Source organism: Atheta coriaria, unplaced genomic scaffold, assembly GCF_025399875.1.
Source record: "Atheta coriaria isolate IRGN ID8LTWV9N9 unplaced genomic scaffold, Caltech_Dcor_3.1 hic_scaffold_1_pilon, whole genome shotgun sequence".
NCBI lineage: Eukaryota > Metazoa > Arthropoda > Insecta > Coleoptera > Staphylinidae > Dalotia > Dalotia coriaria.
This window is the reverse complement of record NW_027045443.1, coordinates 3,765,277-3,785,179: the sequence shown is the minus strand read 5'-3', so window position 1 is coordinate 3,785,179 and position 19,903 is coordinate 3,765,277. Positions and strand designations below refer to the sequence as shown.

General features: G+C 36.1%; 5 protein-coding genes and 1 long non-coding RNA gene across 9 annotated transcripts; 3 read left to right on the top strand and 3 right to left on the bottom strand.

Moving 5' to 3' along the window:
* Nucleotides 1-101: 101 nt before the first annotated feature.
* On the bottom strand, nucleotides 102-2,942 carry LOC135794927 (uncharacterized). Of its 3 annotated transcripts, none has more exons than XM_065306421.1 (9): nucleotides 2,769-2,942; nucleotides 1,982-2,718; nucleotides 1,735-1,922; nucleotides 1,568-1,678; nucleotides 1,206-1,505; nucleotides 922-1,159; nucleotides 618-863; nucleotides 401-560; nucleotides 102-322 (listed from the first exon to the last, which is right to left on the bottom strand). In XM_065306421.1, the coding sequence occupies exons 1-9, from the start codon at nucleotides 2,919-2,921 to the stop codon at nucleotides 200-202; spliced, it is 2,256 nt and encodes a 751-aa protein (XP_065162493.1). In that variant the 5' UTR covers nucleotides 2,922-2,942; the 3' UTR covers nucleotides 102-199. The 3 variants fall into 3 exon arrangements, with proteins under 3 accessions (XP_065162493.1, XP_065162509.1, XP_065162501.1); XM_065306437.1 differs by lacking the exon at nucleotides 2,769-2,942 and having other exon boundaries at nucleotides 1,982-2,308; nucleotides 2,365-2,529; XM_065306429.1 differs by lacking the exon at nucleotides 102-322 and having other exon boundaries at nucleotides 413-555.
* Nucleotides 2,943-3,050: 108 nt separating this feature from the next.
* On the bottom strand, nucleotides 3,051-5,433 carry Trm1 (tRNA methyltransferase 1). The gene is made up of 6 exons (XM_065306441.1): nucleotides 4,863-5,433; nucleotides 4,582-4,804; nucleotides 4,381-4,529; nucleotides 4,161-4,323; nucleotides 3,894-4,105; nucleotides 3,051-3,828 (listed from the first exon to the last, which is right to left on the bottom strand). Exons 1-6 carry the CDS (start codon nucleotides 5,300-5,302, stop codon nucleotides 3,414-3,416), a joined length of 1,602 nt encoding a protein of 533 aa, XP_065162513.1. The 5' UTR covers nucleotides 5,303-5,433; the 3' UTR covers nucleotides 3,051-3,413.
* A 224-nt stretch (nucleotides 5,434-5,657) lies between these two features.
* LOC135792158 (large ribosomal subunit protein eL38) lies at nucleotides 5,658-6,643 on the top strand. The gene is made up of 5 exons (XM_065302776.1): nucleotides 5,658-5,734; nucleotides 5,906-5,928; nucleotides 6,040-6,100; nucleotides 6,164-6,292; nucleotides 6,560-6,643. Exons 2-5 carry the CDS (start codon nucleotides 5,926-5,928, stop codon nucleotides 6,583-6,585), a joined length of 219 nt encoding a protein of 72 aa, XP_065158848.1. The 5' UTR covers nucleotides 5,658-5,734; nucleotides 5,906-5,925; the 3' UTR covers nucleotides 6,586-6,643.
* Nucleotides 6,644-7,541: 898 nt separating this feature from the next.
* Nucleotides 7,542-8,746, top strand: LOC135792146 (NFU1 iron-sulfur cluster scaffold homolog, mitochondrial-like). Its single transcript, XM_065302770.1, has 3 exons — nucleotides 7,542-7,718; nucleotides 7,792-8,138; nucleotides 8,194-8,746. The coding sequence occupies exons 1-3, from the start codon at nucleotides 7,657-7,659 to the stop codon at nucleotides 8,550-8,552; spliced, it is 768 nt and encodes a 255-aa protein (XP_065158842.1). The 5' UTR covers nucleotides 7,542-7,656; the 3' UTR covers nucleotides 8,553-8,746.
* Nucleotides 8,747-9,707: 961 nt separating this feature from the next.
* LOC135792307 (uncharacterized) lies at nucleotides 9,708-10,301 on the bottom strand. Its single transcript, XR_010548261.1, has 2 exons — nucleotides 10,170-10,301; nucleotides 9,708-10,107 (listed from the first exon to the last, which is right to left on the bottom strand). It is a non-coding gene; the product is annotated as an uncharacterized lncRNA (long non-coding RNA).
* Nucleotides 10,302-12,986: 2,685 nt separating this feature from the next.
* On the top strand, nucleotides 12,987-14,890 carry LOC135791883 (uncharacterized). Of its 2 annotated transcripts, XM_065302461.1 has the most exons (5): nucleotides 12,987-13,095; nucleotides 13,200-13,298; nucleotides 13,372-13,521; nucleotides 14,080-14,266; nucleotides 14,328-14,890. In XM_065302461.1, the coding sequence occupies exons 2-5, from the start codon at nucleotides 13,202-13,204 to the stop codon at nucleotides 14,689-14,691; spliced, it is 798 nt and encodes a 265-aa protein (XP_065158533.1). In that variant the 5' UTR covers nucleotides 12,987-13,095; nucleotides 13,200-13,201; the 3' UTR covers nucleotides 14,692-14,890. The 2 variants fall into 2 exon arrangements, with proteins under 2 accessions (XP_065158533.1, XP_065158526.1); XM_065302454.1 differs by lacking the exon at nucleotides 12,987-13,095 and having other exon boundaries at nucleotides 13,109-13,298.
* The last annotated feature ends 5,013 nt before the right edge of the window (nucleotides 14,891-19,903 follow it).

Sequence of the window (19,903 nt, the reverse complement as noted above, 5' to 3'; positions counted from 1 at the left end):
TGCGCCGTGATGTACACTAGCACCGTCTAACGGTTCATACCTCAATCGGATTTTGCGAATTTAATGCCTCAACATAGGCAACCAGTATATCATACCTCTCCTCAGATTGTGCAATATAATGTTCAGTATAATGAGCAATATAATGTGCAATACATTGTACAATAAATTTAAATAAATCGGATAAATCGCTACCTGTGTTCTAATATTGATTAGTGCCTAAACGAATAACACGAATTTGCCCTCGGTCGAGTATGAGACATCCAGCATCATTGTTGTAATACGATGAGGAAAACACTGTTATCACATGTCCATTATCCGCAATCTAAAACAATCTTAGTTAACTTTGTGAAACGGAACACTATTAATAAAATAATGCAAACCAAGACTTTTGTACACATACCGAATACCCACATGGAATTGGTTCATTTGATCGTATCAAATGCGTATAGAAGTTAGTCTCCAGGAATGTTTCTAAAGCGTCGCAACAAAACCTATAACCAGTGCCTCGTTTCGCATTCCTCATAAATCCATCCACCTCATTTGAGTTTGCAGCATCTTTTCTATACAATTATATATTAATACATAATAATTTTTATGCAAATTAGATTTGAACTTACTTGAGCCCTGGCTCATTCCACAACAACTCCCAGACCAGTTCGCATGTTTTCTCCGGATCACTCAAAGGACAAGGTACATTATTAAAGAATTTTGTCAGCGTGCAGACAATGGGTTGCGGAATACCACTGTGCACACAGAGTATTTTGTCATCCACCACGGCCGCCACCGGTAAACAATCAAACGCTTCATTCACTGCGTCCCACACTTGGAATCCCAAAGTAGAGCCGAACTTTTGCAGGCACTCTCTGATAGAATACAATAATAATGCAGCGTACTGCCTAAGATTATCTCATTATTGCTCACCTTCGAAAGCAGTCCTTTATTTGTACCTTGCGCAACTCATGACTTCCTCTGAGTAAATACATCTTTTTCGGAAACATACACTTGTAACAGAACAAAAGAGTCACAACTTCAATTCCAAACGGCGACCGATCCACGTAACTCCCGAGAAATAAAATGGATCCGGGCGAATGTCCCGGAGTTCTTGGCCACAGAATTTTTTCGAACGAAGTTAAGTCGGATATGTTTCCATGTACAGAGCCTATTATTTAAAATTTGAATAATATCCTAGTCTGTGTTTAACTCACCGATAACATAAACAGGAGCTTTCAGTTCCAATAGCCGAGCCTCATCCATGAGTAATTTCTTGGTAGATGCGCAAATTTTAATCAATCTGTTACCAAATGCAGTAGCATCAAGAGAACCCCATTCAAAGTCTTCTGCGTACGAGACTCCTTTTCCTACGTTAATTTTATTCAAATGAGTCAAATATCGTAGGTTGGTGAGTTGTTCGTTGAATATCAGAGCTGGCGAGTTGATTTCACAGGAAAACTTGCGCAAATCTTTAGTGATACCTGCTTGCCTCAATGTATCGTAACTGCAGATATCTAAACAAACCAAAATAATGTTAATTGTCTAATAAAGTCACCTTTATCACCATTTACCGTACCTTTTAAGTTCCACACGTTTACAATGTTGATGATATTTTTGCTTTTCATAACGTGTAATGTATGCGAACTGATGATGAACTCCTTCCGTTTCTCCAACTGCATGCGATATCCTTAAATGCAAGTAATCCATTATTGAATTTAACAATTAATAGGTGGTAAAAATTACGAGCTCCGAAATTTATTGTGGAATCCGTTATAGTTTTCCCACTCGGTGATTTTGCGTCAGCATAAATCGAACGACAAGTCCTGCATGCTCGCATACATGCTGAAAGACCCGCTGGAAGCAACGTATCGATGCTCTTCGTGAAGTCCTCAAAAGCCATTTTTTTACCAGATTGGTTCATTTTCATAGCACTAAAAATTGTTGAAAGGTTTCGGAAAAAGAAAGAGAAATTAACCGCAAATAGTCTTACATGAGACAAGTCCGAATATCAAAATCATTTGGTTGTCTGACAAGTTCAATCAGAGCTTCCAGGTCGTCTTTGACCAAAAATGAATCTCGGTCCCTATCAAACATTTGAAAGAGATACTTTTTACGCATTTCTGCAGCTTGCTTTGCGTGTTCCGTTTCGGGATCTATCAATACTAAGATCTTGGCTATATCGCGATAGGAAAGAAATCCCAGGTCTTGCAAATCGGCGGCCCGAAACAAGTGTGCGAGCCAACTATCTGATATGGCAAACTTCTTCATGAAAGCCATGAAATGAAATTTTGACATAAGAATGCTGGGCAGACATGAGCTGTAGAAATCGTGGAAAATTGCATTTTGAACCGGAATGATAACAGACCCATTTACGTGCTGTTCCGCTGGAGCATAATTCTTCCAAAGTAAAGAACCTGCTGTCACCTCAATCATAATACCAACCTCCCATAGCTCATCGGAGTAGTTTTTATAGTTTATGAGATCTTTGGTACGTGGGAAAAAATCTAGAAGTACAGTACTGCCAATGGTAGCATTGGATTGGTGTTTGACCATATCATTGGGATAGATCCATGCGTAACCAGCTGCAAGTTTGCATTTGCGCTTCTGTTCGACGACGAGTCTCGTTTTGAAGATAAAGCTAGTGATATAGCTATTGTTTGTGTCGGATGGGATAAGAATTTTAAACCACCTGTGCAAATTGAACGTGGTTAAATCCAGTCCACACACCTTAAATAAATAAATTAGTTAATTGTAATTCAAAATTCTGTGAACAATACTTGTTTGGTCAGCGTGCTTCCCTCTTGCCTCCAGGACAGAGTGTGCACGATGCTGGGAATGGGGAAGATATGGTTGTTCACAATTTTGCACAGGCAGGAACCATCCGCGCATGTGATCACAAATGTTATAATATTATTTTGCACAGTAGTCATTTTACGAAATAAATCACACGCAGAGAAATTTGTAAATATTCACGTGTCAGAGTGACTTTTTAGTTACAATAACAAACGCCAAATAAACGACTTATGTACACAGAAAACTTTGCAAAAGTGATCACATACTTAACATCAAGAATATTTTTTATTCGATTCGGTACGTAATTATAAAACGAACAAAATTTCTAACCATGCCTTTCAGGAGTGCCACAATCCTAGGTTTGCAACTCCCAGATCAAGAAGGCAGGCAAGGCACTTCCCATTTTACAGTAACAATAGCAATATTACAATTTGAACACAAGTAAATATAAAACTTAAATACTTAGTCATCAAAATAGTCTCAGTCCACGGCGAAATTCAAGGATTGTAATTTCTAGTCCTGGAACGCAGACAAAGGTCTTTCCAATTTATAGTAACAATAGAAATATTAGAATCTGAACATGGCTAGATATAAAATTTAAATACTTAGTAATAAAGTAATAAAAAATCTTAGTCAGCGCCGGGATTGCCGGTCGATGACTCCTCGCTCTTAGTAGATACCTTGCGCTTCCTCTTGCCCTGATTTCTTTTACTCTTAGCTAACCCTTGGTCGCCAACCATCGCAGTAGCTCTACAACCGGGACCCCAAAATGCGGTGGGGTTCTGTTGAAAACGCGTGTACCCCTGACGGCGCGAGTTCGGTTCGGCATCGGGATGCATTTTAAACGAGTATTCAGTCTCGCAGACCTGCGCAAGAATATTGGCGGTGACTTTGTCTTGGTCCAACCACTTCTGTGACACCGGATGTGTCTTGATCCATTGCCTCATGATATCCCACAGCACCTTTGCAGGTGCGTTCGTTTTAATCGAGGTTTTCTTGGTGTGAGTATATGACACTCGATAACCGGCATTTAAAAGAGCCGAACTGGGCAGAGAATACACACAAACTGAGTTAGTATTTAAAATAAAATAAAGAATCAACTACAGTACCGTACAACCATAATCGGAGGCGTCTCAGCGTGCAGGACACCAGTCAAACGATCCAGATTATAATGAAGCGGCGTATCGTGAAGCTCTTCAAGGACCACATTGAGCATTCCTTCAATGCGCTTATAGGTACGTAGTTTATCAGAGGTGTGTTGGTATATTTGCCACACAAACTCGGGATTATGTATAGGTGCCGCCCAGATCGGACCACCCATCTGGTATCAACGTATTATTAACGACCAATCATCATTACACATTTTAACAACTTACATGATATGGATGCTGGCAATGTTCGCATACGCTCCCCACAGATGGGATAGTGGTTGGCAACGAAAACTTGGGTAAACCGTTTTTTTCGTTAGTTTTAATCTTACCCAACGGTTGCAAATTGAAACTATCGCATCCGGTGCAGCAGTGAACCATGGCTAGTTTACTAAGAAAATAAATGTTCAAAACAAACGTTTCAAAACAGATTTGTCATTGATACTACCTCGTCGTGAATTTACACTTGTAAGCACCAGTGTACACCCTTACGAAGACACGAATATAAAAATCGGCTGATATGGATAACTGGGGCACTATGTAGCGTCCATACCGGTTTGCAAAACTTTCGATAGTTTGCAGAAGAATACGTAATGCCTGCAATCAACAACATATCAGAAGAGATTCTTAATTGTATTTGAGCTATTACCATCTCATGACAAGACTGAGTCCGCAGTGAAACCGCTCCATACTTAACGTAACAAGTTTCGGGCGTATTACCGGCGAGAACTGCCATGTCTGTGGCAGTTACAAGTAATAATCCACCATCTTTAATTGCCTGAACAGCACTGTCAAGAAATATTGTTGGACTGCCATAAGGATCCAAGTCAATCACATCAAATCTATCATTTTTATGAGCATACATAAGTGTCCTATAAATTAATCAAATCTTAAGCCACAATCATTTGTTTTTTAATAAATAGAACTCACGTTGCATCATTTAAACTAGCAGAGACAAAGTCTGTGACACCATTACTATCAATATTTTTCTTGATATTCTCCACAGCTACTGAGCTGACATCATTTGCAATAATCTTATTGATTCCTTCCACTTCTTTAGCATAGCGAATGCTCCTCAAGCCAGTGGCTGAGAGAGCTTCAAGAATACTCAACCCATTCTCATATTTCTTGCCGGCCTCAAATCGATACTCCTCCTTTTTGAGGACAATTGGTATATTGTCTTTGATTTTACCAGGCTTTTCTTTTTCTTTGGCATAAACGCGACTGAACGCGTTCAGCCCAGAGATGCTCAGATCCCGGTTGAACTCTTGCACCGGATTGCAGAACACATTGCCAGCGGTTTCAATCCGGGCTTGACCCTCTTCGATTACAGTGATTATCTTACCACCGGTCTCCTCAGGGTTTTGCATCCTCCCGGCGAAACGGATAAAAACTTGTTTACGATCAGATGATAAAAACAAACGTGTTCTTTAAAAACGCAGCACTGCAAACATGCATGAACTGGGAGGTTATGAACACGCACGTTGGATCTTGGATGGCTATGTTTTTAATATCATAAGCTTCACTGATCGGGGACCTCAAGAAAACTTCAAAGAAAAAGAGTATTTTAACTATACATAAGTTATATGAATTAAATTCAACATGTTTAGGATATTATTTAATTAAATTTTTAAAATGCCCGCTTTTTTGAGCAGCTGTAAATTTGAAAATTTGAATTTTGCGCGTAAAGGTTGATAACGCGTCTCACCAATCAGCATCGACTGGTTGACGTATGTCAACTCTGTAATGGTTTTGCCCTGCGCTCTCCTCTTTCTTTTGCAATCGTTCCTAAAGTAAACAAGGTACGTACAATTATCATTTTTGCCTTAAATCCTTGCCAATCCGCCGTAAGGAATCGTGAATTTGCTTCGATCGCTAATCATTATGTTCACTACTATGGCATTCATACTATCCGCAAGATATTTTCTTGCGAGCATCAGCGATTTTATTGTAATTTGTGGATCTTTCTGCAGGACGATTAGAGGCATCCATCATGGTACGTACGTGTGGTGAATGAGCTGTTTACATCGTTATGGACACACCTCAGCAAAATACACGACAGGTTAGAATGTAGTTCATTGTGCTAACATAATTTGTTTGATTAAAGCCCCGTGAAATCAAGGAAATCAAAGACTTCCTTCTGCGCGCGAGGAGGAAGGATGCCAAATGTAAGCAATGCTTCAACTTGCATAGAAATACAAAATTATTAATATGTTTCGTTTTTTTTTTAGCTGTGAAGATCAAGAACAATCCTAAGAAGGGAAACACTAAATTCAAGGTGCGTTGTTCACGCTTCCTGTACACACTGGTGATCTTTGACAAAGAGAAGGCAGAGAAACTGAAGCAGTCATTACCACCAGGTTAGCACATAATTGTTATTTCATCTTAATTGTGCCATTATCTATGTAATCCATCTGCAATTCAATTGCTTATGGATTGAAAGTTAGTGGTAAATCAAAGCAGGGCTACCACTTACCCCAGGTGCAATTTGTATTTCATTTGTCATATGAAGTAGCCACAATTACAATTCAATCAATTAATTTTTATTAATTTTTATTCAAACCATAGCTAAAGTCTATGGTCTGCTTTTGCACTCTAATTTATAATTTTTCTTCTGTTTGTTGCAGGTTTGCAAGTGAAGGAAAACAAGTGAACTATTTTTTAAGTATCGGTAATGTTCTTGTATAAAAAAAATAAATTACTTTAATTTAGGGGACCTGTGCAGATCCTCTTTTGTCTCCCTTCCTAATTCAATTCTATGTATTTTTTTAAATTTAAATTTATGTATTTAAAGTATTGCTAAAAATAACTTCAAAAGTGTAAAGGAATGAGATGAAATTCATGCATGAGTTTAGTCATTGTGAATGCCTTTTTATCCTGGCTGATTTTCATAATAATTTCTACAGCTTTTCAAAGCAAAGTTTTGAGCAATAATTAATCATAATTACTTTGGTTCATAAATGGCAATAAATCCACCTTCTTTTTTGACATATTATAAAAAGTAAGTGCAAATGTACCCAATTCTGTTATTTTGTGCGATATCGGGTTGATTGACTTTAGATATACTACTCATTTACTCTAGGAGAGACGGACATATTTGACATTCATAAAAAGTTGTCTAAAGTAAATCGGTGAATATGAAATTCCATCACATATACGTCGTTCAAACACTTTTTAATTCAAATACTTGTTATATTTACTTGTTTTATGCATAAATTTTCGCTTCGTTTTCTGGAAGCGATTGCAATGTTACGGTAATTTTAATTTACTACTGGCCCTGCAATTGTTTGCAAAATTTTCATAGGCAGTAGCTAATAATTTATGGTGAATGGAACAAGGAATTCAAACACGAAGTAGCTACAGAGGAATACCGGTAATCCGGACACGGCTTAATCCGACATGGTCATATGTCATGTTTGTACTTTAGGATTGGGTTTTGTCAGATTACAAGGTATTTTTTTGTAAAAAAATTCCGGACTGTAAGAGGTCTTAGGCACTTTTCTATAATCCGACAAATTCGCTGCCCTGCAAAGTGATTGCCGGATTACCGGGATTCCACTGTATATGAATTCAAAGGTGGTCGAGGAACTTCGCAATATTTATGCTATGCAACTGAATATGCACATACAAAAAGAACATCAACGTTTAATTCTGATTCTAACCTCTATAACCCCGGTTATTCATCGAAAATAAGAAATTATTGCACCTTCTAAAAAATCTGAAGATGTTCGCTAGTAAATTGATTAGGACATGCTCGAATTGCATGAAACCACGTCTTGTTCAAGGGTAATTATTAACAGACTGTGTATACAAGTAACTAATTTTTATTAATTTTTATCTTGTACTTTTATATCACTAGAAGAAAACACATTTCATTATCTCCCCATCTAAGATTGTTTATACAGACACAAGAGACACCCAATCCAAACAGTCTCAAATTTCTACCTGGCCAGAAGGTTTTGGAAGCTGGACAAACAATGGATTTTCCTAATGGGCAAGCAGCTTTTTGTTCACCACTTACGAAACTTTTATTTCGAATTGAAGGAGTAAAATCTGTCTTCCTTGGGCCTGACTTTATTACTGTGACAAGGTTGGATGAAGATGTAGAATGGAAATTGTTAAAACCAGAGATATTTGCTACTATTATGGATTTCTTTGCTTCTGGCTTGCCAATCCTGCATGATGCTGTACCAAATTCTGATACTCGTAAGTTATTTAATCAAGTGACTTAAAGTGTTATGTATGAATTTAAATTTTACAGAAATTAAAGAAGATGACAGTGAAATAGTACAAATGATCAAGGAACTGCTTGACACACGAATCCGACCGACGGTGCAAGAAGATGGCGGTGATATCATATTCGTGGGCTTTGATGATGGAGTTGTGAAGCTGAAGATGCAAGGATCATGCACAAATTGCCCGAGCTCAACGGTGACATTAAAGAATGGCGTCCAGAATATGATGCAATTCTATATTCCTGAGGTGCTGGCTGTGGAGCAAATTGAAGATGAAGCTGACAAGGTCACCAAATCTGAATTTGAAAAGTTTGAAGCTTCTTTGAAGCATAAAATACCTGAAGCGAAGGCTAGTACCCCAACCACAGACAATACAAAGAAATGAGGAGTCTAGTTTTGCTATTATGCACTGTATAAATGTTGAAAATGTGTAGTAATATATGAACCTGATAATTTGTGATTATAAATAGTTAGTATATTTCAAACGTTTGAATCTTTCTTGCTAGGTTATTACAATAGAACCCATATGACTTGATGAATATATTTTAACAAGACACGAATAAAATGAAGCAGTAAATATTTGCAATCGTTCCTTTCTTCTCATCTGTAAATTGGACAGAAAATCGACTTCTGCCAGTTTCACATCTTATCTATACCCCCAGTGTGTAAATGCAGTGATAGAAAGCTTATCGAGTGCAACTTCGATTTGTTTATAGCAATTTGTGATTGCAAAGTCCGATTTCTTGCCGATAGACATCTGGAAGTGATAGAGGCAAGCAGAGAGTTACTTATCTATGGCTGTCAAGGTTTCCATAGCTTTGAGGACGTGACCGCCGTTGTTGTCCGTTCTTTCTCGTTATGTTTGCTGGCAATATTCCCTCTGAATTTACCGCTGAATTGGCATAAGCAATTCAGATCAAAATTTGATTAAATTGAGCTTTTTCGACAACGTGTTGAAAATGTTTCTTTCCGTAACTCTTTATCTTTGTTGATTGGGATGATAGAAGGTCGTGCATTGGCTTTAGATGGAGAAGTTTCTTTGGTCTACGACATGACTACAAATCCGAAAATAGATAAAACAGAGTATAAATAATTTTTAAGGTTTGTAAATGCGCGCCCGACAAGCCACGGGCCTCAACGCGACATGATTGAAAAGTTGAACTTAATAAAATCAACTATTAACAGTCACTAAATTCATTCCTCGAGAAAATAAGATTGTAGAAAATAAGCGCCATGCAGCGAATATATTGTAGTGCACCGAAACGAAAAGAACGAAATGCGGAACAGGACCCCTAAATTGTTTACAAATATTATATACTATTAAGTTCAAGACTTATAAGTGGTAAAGCCTGGTTATTAATAAATACATATTTTGTACAGAAATTATTCATCATGGTAGTAACAATATTACTTATCAACAAAAAAAGCACCGACACACCACAGCCCAAGAATACGTTTAACGGCGAAAAGAAAAAAAAAAAACTCAAAAATGAACACCAACCGTAGTACAAATTGATTTAAAACGAGTGTAAACTGTACATTCTTATAAATTATTTATTAGCTGAATTTAAGACTACACGTTTATTATGAATCATGTAGAAACGTTAATGATTTGCAAATATTCTACATTCTTCCAAAAATGATATTTTGAATGGTATTCTGGCAGCATTGTCAAATCTACAACACCCAAGAAATAATAATTCCTTTGTGCCATTAAAGCGTATTTGAAGAATATAGGGTAAAATAAAAGCGCGCTCTTAATAGTTATGTTAATTGCACAATTTCATTGTCTGAGGAAGGAATTTAACGTTTATGATAATTCTTCTTCTTCTTCTTTGTTCTTAATAGGCATGCCTGCCTGATCTCTCAAGTCTCTCCAGTGTCCTCCTGGAATTTGGACGTCCAGCTGTCGGATCATCTCTTGGATGATAATTTAACTGCTGAAAAACGTAGATGAATCATAACATAATAAAAATACAGGAAGAAAAAAACGCTAATTAACCATTTCAAAATGATGGAAATGTTATTGTAAAAATGGATGGACATGTGATGATTTGGAAGCTTGAAATAGCCCAACTTGAAGGGGAATTTTATTCGGTGATACTTTCCTTGACGGGTGACAATTATAATTAATTCCCTCGTATGAATGAATTATGAACAAGCAGAAAAAAAATCCCCTTAGACCAGCCGGCACAGCATCAGAAAGTGGCGAAGAGGAATGGGAATCATTAAATTTAAAATTCGATCATTTACTTTCGGATGTGTGCAAACAAATTTCCAAACGCAAGAATGAACAGCTATTTGATCTGGATCGGATGGATGAGGAGGCAATCGAAGCGCGTGCCACATACGAGATACAGATTCCGGTAGGAATAAAATCGCCCAAGGAAGGCGCATCGTGCACTCACACCTACCATTATGTTTCTTCATCACAATCGCAAACAAAATCGAACCAACGTGGGCGCCTATCACCCGAAATGGTTTCACGCATTCGGGAATTATCCGGCAAACCAAAAATCGACTACTTCCCTTGCAATTCACCGGAATCAAAACGAAGACTGCATTATTTATATCAACCTCTGGAAGAATCTGAACGTCCTGGAAAGAAGAAGCGAAACAAACGTAAGAAGAGAACGTCTCGGCAATATCAAAAGTAAATCTTGTAATTATGTGTAAAAAATAAATATTTCGTCTGAATTGTTTTCATTAACCGAATTACGCTCGTACCATTGTACTCGTACATGAATAAACAAATTATTCATTATATTTAACAAGCGTATTAAAAAATCTGATTATTTAATATTCTGGTCGATATTGATTGAAAGGGTGAAATGCAAAGGGAAACACGCCTAACCTGATCTATCTATTAAAAATATGGATAAGATAAAAAAAGCACCGCTAAAAAGTAAAATTTTAATTTTGATGTCAAAAGAACAATGCGCATGCGATTGTACATTGCAAACAACAAAAATATATAATGTTCTACAGTTAAAATTTTCCTTTTTGTTTCATTTTTTAAAATTATTTAGCCTTTTCTATTTATTTATTTCCTTCCGGAAATAAATTTATTTTGCAATGATGGTATTGATTACAGCATTACTTGTGTGCCTTCCTTTTTCCAGATTTTTGTCGTTTTTGCCCTGCCTTCTTACATTTCACCGGTTCTATGGCATTTGTTTCCGGCGGTGCCTTCTTAGATTTTTCATCAACAGCTACCTCCTTCGAAGAAGTTAATTCTGCTTCTTGTGGTGCTTCCTCGGGTTGCGCTGCATCGTCATCGTTAGTTGGATATTGTGCTGGATATAGAGTTTGCAAAACCCGTTTAGCTAGTGCCGAAGTGGTCGGAGCGACTTTTTCCGGAATAGCCTTCACCAGCGCAAGGCACATTCTTATCAGAGAAGTATTAATAGCATTAAGTTCATTGACGACATACTCATTCCACTCCCACAAAACTGGATTAATGGAACGATTAGTCGTACACGAGGATGGTTTCTTATATTTTCGAGATGTCCTTCCGGGTAACATACTTTCCACAACTCGTTGTACCATCTTCTCTATATCGCGTCGTTGTTTATCGTTCGCCTCACTGATGCCAGGGAAACTGTTTGCGATTTCCCTTGAATAACGCCTAATGTCGCGCCGGCGCTCTATACCTTCTCGTTTATTTTTTCTATAGTTTGCTCGTTGGATATCACGTTCTGTAAGCTCCGCAGAAGGCTTTGGTGCGTTATTAGCAGCGACCTTCTTCATTTCCGTCACCAGAAGTCTCCGCACTTGATCCGGTTCATCGATGCTTCCCATGATGGACGAGAATTTTTGCACTAACGAAAGATGAATATTTTTTATGGTTTACAAGTAATGTTGCTGATCAGGAACGACAAGTAAAATGCGACACGCTGTAACGTAAGCGTGCCCTCCAAGATTGAATTGTTCCCGCCCCCTGTCAAACTTGATCTTATAAAATCAGCAAGTCACTAAATTTCACGACCAATCAAATTAAAAATATCCAAAACCGAAAAAAAATTTAAATTTGGCCGTTCTGATGCAAACATATTTGATAATTATAACCTGATTGCTTCATTGCTTAATAATATTTACAAAATGGCGGTGAGGGCGACGAATTGAGAAATTGCAAAAGATGTAAAAAACTCCTTTAAAAATGTATGAGTATGAATTATAAATGATTCGTATTTACCAGTGGAAAATTACCGAGCTGTGATTTATTTTAAATCAATATATTGTATCAATTTTGTGATGAATTAAATCATGGTCAATTAGGTACATCGAATAATAAAATTGGCGAAATAAATTACTCTTAAAATTAGTAAGTTTTACAACTCATACTCACCGTTTCCTAGAAAGCGGAGGCACGCACGAATTTTCATCGAAAAAAACTTATTAAACTATATTTTACGAATTTGTAACTAATACTAAACTTTTATCTATTGGACTAGTTTCTATTCATAATATGGCCACATGGTATGGCTATACCACGCTCATTAACTCCGCGAACTTGGCACTGACCAGTAACAAAGATCTGAATTTAAGAGAATTGTTCGTTTATGATATCCAATACTCGTCGCTTGTATATTTGTACAGCTTGTTCATATTGGCTGAATTGCAACTTTTGTGGTGACAACTGAGTGTGCGAAGAAATATGTATTTAATATTTTCTACTGAAAATTTGAATCGCGCGCATATCGGGATTGCAATTTCACCAATGAAATCAAAGTAACCTCTATGAATAAAACAGATTCAAACGTGGTGGTTCGTCAGTACAGTTAATATAAAATTTTTTTAACACTGGGTGTATTGAGCGAAATTGCTTATGCACGAGTCGGAGGTGCATTAAGAAATATAATTTAGTTTAAAAAAACAATGCAGAGGAATACTGAGTTGCTATATAAAATTTTGAATCAGTCGTCAAGGTAACATTTAACGAATAAAACGCATGCAGATTTAATACTTTTTTTTTCTGACACTTTTGGTCAGATTTAAAATTTCTTGTAGTGTTTTGTGTACCCCTTTTTAGACATGGTTGATAGTCATCGACTCTGCAATACTGATAAAAACGACGGGGGATTCGAACATGTGGACCACTCATCAACGCACGTGTCTAAAATGCAAATAGGTATATGCTGAATTTCAAACATGACCATAGAAATTATTGATGGGGATGAATTTGAATTACTAAAATGTTTTAGAGTATACCCAGGAGATGGATTGTCGAATGGACGTCTGCGACGAAGACTGCTACCAGCATGCAATTACGACGAGAAACAGTTTCGATAGTGAATGGATCAAGAATTCACCGTTGAACGCACCGAGACAAAAGCACATCGACCAAATATATTGTAAGTTAAGAAATTGTTAATGTATCATCACACTTGCAGTTTTTGATCATCGTTCGTAGTCATTTCCTAAAGTAATAACTATTGCAAATTAATGCAAATGTTTAGTGGAGACAAAATATCTGCTTGTAACGAAATTTTCCGTAACTTAAAACTATATCGAGTCGATACGAGTATTTGTCAAACCAGTAGTTGTGCTGATGAGACCTCTAATGATCTAAAGAGCTATCCATGTCATGTTTAACAAACTTTTGCATTGATTTGTAATAGTTTTATGTAGTATTGAAAGGTGATTATTTCGTGCAACATTTTAACTTAAAAATGGATTTTAAAATTGAGAGAATTTTTAGTCTATTTGAGACAGGAGATCGCCGGTCCTGACGAGACCCTCACCGGCGGAACAATTGTCGATTCATTAATAAACTCAGTGCAAATAGACTAAAAATTTTAAAATCCATTTATTGTATTGGGTGGCTTCTGAGAGATATCCATTCCAGACTTATTTAAATCTTACACTATCTAGTTATGAAACTATTAATATTTTAAATATGTAACTTGCAGGTAACATTTCTGCTTTAAGCAAAGGCGGTAGATGCCGAAGACATCACAAACCCAATAAAATGATACAGGGAAAGAGGATGTCTTCAGTTAAAATGTTTGCTTGTCCAGTGATAGGTTGTTGTACGTTTTATCGTAAATTCAGCGAATTAAAAGAACACTTGCGGAATGGCCACGAAATTCATGCTAAGTATTTCAAAATAAGTGCGTTGACTATCTAACTATTTTTATTATCTTATTTATTATTTCAGATTGTCTAAAACTTCTAAATTGCGCAGAGAGTATTTGTGCAATTATTGTAGCACTCCGTACAGAACTCTTCACGATTTGCTAATGCACACGAAAACACATGAAGCGCAACGCTCGCGGAGAGTGACATCCCCGACCCCTAACGCTTCCACAGGTTCATTACCTAGTAACCACTATGTACTCGCATATGCGGATAGTAATGAGGTGCAAATGCTCAACACAATCTACCTGAACTTAGGTATTGAACGGAGTGAGCTGCAAGTTTACAAGCATCCAACAGGTCATCAAGACACCCCAAATGTGACTGTGTCCTCCTGTCGCAGCGCTCCTTTTCACTCCACACCACCAACAACAAACTACAATTAAGCATACTAGTTGAATCTCGATTCTTATTGCAATTTTAATTTCTATCAATTGAATTTTACTAAACTAAAAGATCGCATCAAGCAGATGATCACATTTCTAATTAAATTTAACATTTTTACTTCCAAAAATAAATAAATTTCCATAAATTTGTATATACCTAATACAAATAAAAAATCTGAATATAAGTATTTTATATAAAGTATTCCAGTATTTTTTCGCTGCAAAGTATTAATAATTGCTTTAAGAAAGCACGGATGATAATGTACTTGTAGTTGTTCACTTGTGCGAACCGTTAACTGAGCGATCATATAACATATTAAACACGCCTCACTCCTATCCCTAACTACCCTCGATCCAATCGCAAACACATAGGTATATGACCGCTCCAAACCCATGGCACACCACATTAACACCCTACAGCTATATCTCGCCACACGTAATCTCTTTTGTTCACAAATGCCGAAGGAAAGTGCAAGGAAAGTTGTAAGTACAGTAGAGTCCGGTTATAATGACATCGAAGGGAACTGACAAACACGTCATAATAAGCGGACGTCATACAAACCGTTTTGTGAAATAAAAACCTTTTTTTACGTAAATATGTACCTAAGTAGGTACTTTAATATATAAACATAGTAATTACAAATGTATATAAATGTATACATATATATTAAATTAAAATCAAAATTGCACATAATTACACATACAAGAGTATTTTTTACTGTTTTAAATAATCTGTCATTTTTGTCTGCTTTTGTTTTTTTATTTTATTGTAAAAACAGTCTCTAATACTATTATGAATAGAGGACATAGCTATGGTCAAATTATCATTTGCAATATTGCTGTGCATAGTAACAAACACAAGAAACACAAGACACAAATAGTTAAACACAAACAATAAATTCACCTCCGGCAGCGTGACGAGTTGTGAGAAGATAAGTAGGAACTGTTCTTAGATTTCAAAGTTGTGAAAATCGGTCATGTTATATGGTCTGCTAGAACAGGATTGGTTAAGATTTAATTGGTTTATGAGGGTGAAAAACAGACCAGAAGGTTAATTTGGAAAATACGGATTAAGTCGTGGACAAGGTACTGCTGCCCGAATGCTTATATTTATTATTTAAGCATTTGGTCTTTCCGATAGTAAATACATAAAAGTAATTTGACAATCATAAAAGAAATGTAGCAATAAATATAAAAAGTTCGCCACGTGTCGATCGTCGTCGGGAATCAACGAGCATGACCGGAGGTGTAAAGAATCATGTTGGTCATTATAACCGGACATAATCTATTAAAAATGGGTCATAATAAGCGACATGTCACTGTAAGCGAAGTCATTATATCCGACTTTTTTAAAAAGAATTTTATATGAAAACCAAACTTCGTAGTGTAGTTACGTCATAATAACCGGTTGGTCAATATAAGCGGAGTCATACTAAACGGATTCTACTGTAATTAATACGCTGTTGGGAGCTGACATCTAAATTATTGTAATGTACTCATATTCAATATCTTGATATTTAATCATATTTTATATCACTTGTTGTTTCATAGTAATCTTATATCACTTGTTATGTATTTGTATTTGTATTTACTCTAAGAATTTCCTGCAGTCTTGGAGTGCGTGTTCGGTTCAACAAATTGTGAAGAACACAGTTCATAAACCAAAAGCTGAAAGACTGGTCCTGTTCACGCTACTACTTCCTAAAATTAAATCGTATAAACTAACATCTTCAATCAACGAGTCTGATTTCCCTGACGCAAGAAGCATTCATGAGTTGGTGGCACATTACAAGTACTTTATTATTAGAGCATTACTTATTAATTTTTTTAATTTACCTATCACGTCTTACTTGTGATTTTTTCTGTAAAATAACTCCATTCTGCAGGAACAAACTAAACACTTGTATTGTCATTAAATACTGTCGATGCTTGATCGAATATGCTGAATAAAATTGAAGTAATTTGGAAAATTGCAACATATGCACTAGACACACGAATCAACAGGCAATGAAAACTGACTGAACTGAAATGCAGCGTACGCAAAACTTAAATGAAGTTGTTTATACACTAATGCTGATAAGGTTATTGTGTAGAACGATGACGTAATAGAACATTTCATATTATGACAAAGAAGCAAATAACGAGACGCATGTTCTAATTAATATCATTTATTGCCTAAGGAAGCAAACACAAAATGACATTAATTCGCTGGTTTCGATTTCTTGGACTTCTTCAGTTTGTTCTTCTTTTCCCATTCCAACTTTTCATCTTCAGTTAGCGGTTGGTACAAATAATGTAATCTTCGCTTCGATTCTGGTGAATTGCAAGGGAAGTAGTCGATTTTCGGTTTACCCGATACTGGTTGAGGAGTATTTGTTTGGTTCGATTGTGATTCCGAAGAAGCAGAAGCACCCTCAATATAACTGCATGATGCGGCCTCAGAATCCTTCGATGTTCTCGAATTTTCTTTCGTTATTAAAACTTTGTTGCCTTGTTTGGCATCTGGTCCAGCCGGCCCCTCCATATCGTCCATACCGAACCGCTTACCATTATCGCGATACAAAACTTGTTTACGCAGATCTAAGAGTAAATCTTCGAATTTTATATTCATAGCGTGGCATTCGTCATCGTCACTGCTTTCCATAACCGTTGATGCTTCTGTCTTAGGAAGCAAAAGTTGCTTGGGTGAATTTTTTTTCTTCTTTCTTTCCATAATTGATGAAATCTATGAATAGTCGAAGAATAAATCTGGGGAATGATTGATGATTTCTTAGTGTCAATTGTCAAAAAATAGCCGCACAACAACTTTTGTTTCAAACTTAAAAGTTAACCAGAAACCGGCTTTTTCTCAATCAGAGAAATACTCTCTCCAAAAAGACTATTTGAAGCAGCAAAATAACGATGATCACTTGCTTTGGTAGTTTGTTGATGGTAAAATACCAAAATATTAACTCACCTGCTTGGAAGCTTACGATGCTTGTCTTCACGTATATCACGCGTAGCTTCATATACCTACTTTCACTGCTTACCGTTTTTTTGTGAGTTTGTTTATCTGCTTCAATTGTTTTGTGGTCAATAGTATTCTTTCGAAATTTTCGCAAAATTTAATCACTTAACCTTGAAACAAATGAATAAAACTGTAATCAAAAACTGAAAAATAGTTCCAGGCACACTCTGATAGATGCGAAGAATTCAAATTAAATCTATCGTTATTAACATACCTACTGTTTAGTTGGCGTAGTGTGCGCGCTAACAGCCCAACCCGATCAAACTATCGGCCGATAAAAAGTTTGTGGTCTGCGGGGGCTCTAATTGTATAAGTAACTAGCGTACCCAACTGTCAAAAAGATTTGAAATGTGGCATTTTTTTGTTCCTGCCTATATTATAGTCGGCGCAAAAAATTCTCCTTCACCGTCACCCTGGTAATAGGGCGGTGTGTAGGGTTCAGCTCGGGTAACCAAAGTATCTACGTTTCCACGAACTTTTGCCACCAATTCAAGAACAAATTATATTAGTGGGACCCACTAAAACAACCCGAATTGTGTCACATGCAATACTTAGTGATCATAGATTATTAAACACTTTACACAAAACACGAAATGAAACAATCAAACAAAAATAAATCGAAGAAAGCTGCGGAATTTGTTTCGTTTGTCAGTGGACAAAAGAAAACTCAGTAGGAAACACTTTGCGCAAAACACCATATAAAACAATAAATCAAAAATTAATCGAAGACTGCGGAATTTGTTTCGATAATCGATTGAAAAAAGAAAACCTCAGCTTTTCCCCGTTTTCCCGGTAATTATTCCAATTTTTGTCGCCGTAAAAACCACCCTTAGACTTTAACAAACATATTAAAAGAAGAAGAAGAAAACATTTTTATATTTTAGATAATAAAATTATTAATTTTAAGTGCATTTGGCACGATTAGTTCAGTTAATCAAGTTTTACATACTTACACACTTATAATATGTAAGTTACTGTTTGTCTACACTAGAATTTATCTAGAAACTAAAAATAATTTATATGGCAAAACAACGTTTGCCGGGTTAACTAGTAGAAGAAAAGATTACAAACTTACATTAAATAATTCTTTCTATTTCCACCTATAAAGCGCCATTTACGGTTCATAATGTACAGCCATGTGCTCGCGTTGGACGGTTTGTTGAAACGATCAGTTTGTGGATTTGTCAGAAATGTTATATGCTAGTTTCATAATAATATAAATAAAATCATTTCTAATATTATAACTGCGAAAGTCCGTTTGTTTGTTGATTTTTCACGCAAAAACTACTCAACCCATCATCATAAAACTTTGTACACAAACACTTGGAAGTATCAGAAGTAACATAGGATTTTATTTAAAAAAATATTTATTAGAAAAAATAAAAAATAAATGTTTGTCAAAACAATTCCACATTCTGATAAATCAATCAACAAAATATATTCTTTATACTAACCCGATCTCTGATACTTAGATGGATTCAATACAGCTTTACAAGTAAAAGATTTGCAGAAAATGCTGTAACATACAATGGTAAGTTTATTTTCATAAGATATCTAACAGAATGTGCCGAATATGCGCTTTTCATAAATCTACACTGAAAATATACATCGCATTGAGACCTCGACAAGTACGAGTATATTGTATTTGGTCTCAAATTAAAATCTGATTTACGCGTTACACTTTTATAATTCAATATTGCTGATTTTTATCGTTTCGCGTGTGAATATAAAACATCCCAACTTCTTTTATAACCCTATCGGCACAAAATGGTCCACAACACGGTTATCATATCAATTTGCGTGATAAAACGTGAGATAGTTATTCGGTAAGTACTAATTCTACTCATTCAGTGATATTTAAGGGCAGTTGCGTTTAATATCTAACGTGCATAGCAAGGTAATGTGAAATTGTAATGTGAATAGGAAACAAAATGTCAAAAATTATAAACACGAATATTTAGAATTTTATACGATAAGGATTTAATAATAATCATAAATTATAAAGCTATTTCGTTGCTATTGCTTCAAAGTTTCGTACAATATTGTAATCGTAGAAGCAAAATACTAATATCGTGCTTCGAACGTAGGCAACTTCTGCATCTTAACACTATGTAATAAAGAACCGCCATCTAGTTACTGCGGGGTAACCAAAAAGGTTTGCTACTGTAAACATTTTCTACCTTAACATCAAAACAGGCAAGTTGC

Excerpts from the sequence above, each read along its gene's own strand:
- LOC135794927 (XM_065306421.1), bottom strand. The coding sequence starts at position 2,921 with ATGACTACTGTGCAAAATAATATTATAACATTTGTGATCACATGCGCG. Across the intron at positions 1,160-1,205 it reads AGCTCCTGTTTATGTTATCG|GCTCTGTACATGGAAACATA; the intron begins GTGAGTTAAACA and ends TTTAAATAATAG. Across the intron at positions 323-400 it reads CAATTCCATGTGGGTATTCG|ATTGCGGATAATGGACATGT; the intron begins GTATGTGTACAA and ends AGATTGTTTTAG.
- Trm1 (XM_065306441.1), bottom strand. The coding sequence starts at position 5,302 with ATGCAAAACCCTGAGGAGACCGGTGGTAAGATAATCACTGTAATCGAA. Across the intron at positions 4,530-4,581 it reads CTCAGTCTTGTCATGAGATG|GCATTACGTATTCTTCTGCA; the intron begins GTAATAGCTCAA and ends TGTTGATTGCAG. Across the intron at positions 4,106-4,160 it reads ATTGCCAGCATCCATATCAT|ATGGGTGGTCCGATCTGGGC; the intron begins GTAAGTTGTTAA and ends CGTTGATACCAG.
- LOC135792158 (XM_065302776.1), top strand. Across the intron at positions 6,101-6,163 it reads GAGGAGGAAGGATGCCAAAT|CTGTGAAGATCAAGAACAAT; the intron begins GTAAGCAATGCT and ends TTTTTTTTTTAG. Across the intron at positions 6,293-6,559 it reads GAAGCAGTCATTACCACCAG|GTTTGCAAGTGAAGGAAAAC; the intron begins GTTAGCACATAA and ends TGTTTGTTGCAG.
- LOC135792146 (XM_065302770.1), top strand. The coding sequence starts at position 7,657 with ATGTTCGCTAGTAAATTGATTAGGACATGCTCGAATTGCATGAAACCA. Across the intron at positions 7,719-7,791 it reads AAACCACGTCTTGTTCAAGG|AAGAAAACACATTTCATTAT; the intron begins GTAATTATTAAC and ends TTATATCACTAG. Across the intron at positions 8,139-8,193 it reads TGTACCAAATTCTGATACTC|AAATTAAAGAAGATGACAGT; the intron begins GTAAGTTATTTA and ends TAAATTTTACAG.
- LOC135791883 (XM_065302461.1), top strand. The coding sequence starts at position 13,202 with ATGGTTGATAGTCATCGACTCTGCAATACTGATAAAAACGACGGGGGA. Across the intron at positions 13,299-13,371 it reads CGTGTCTAAAATGCAAATAG|AGTATACCCAGGAGATGGAT; the intron begins GTATATGCTGAA and ends AAAATGTTTTAG. Across the intron at positions 13,522-14,079 it reads GCACATCGACCAAATATATT|GTAACATTTCTGCTTTAAGC; the intron begins GTAAGTTAAGAA and ends TGTAACTTGCAG.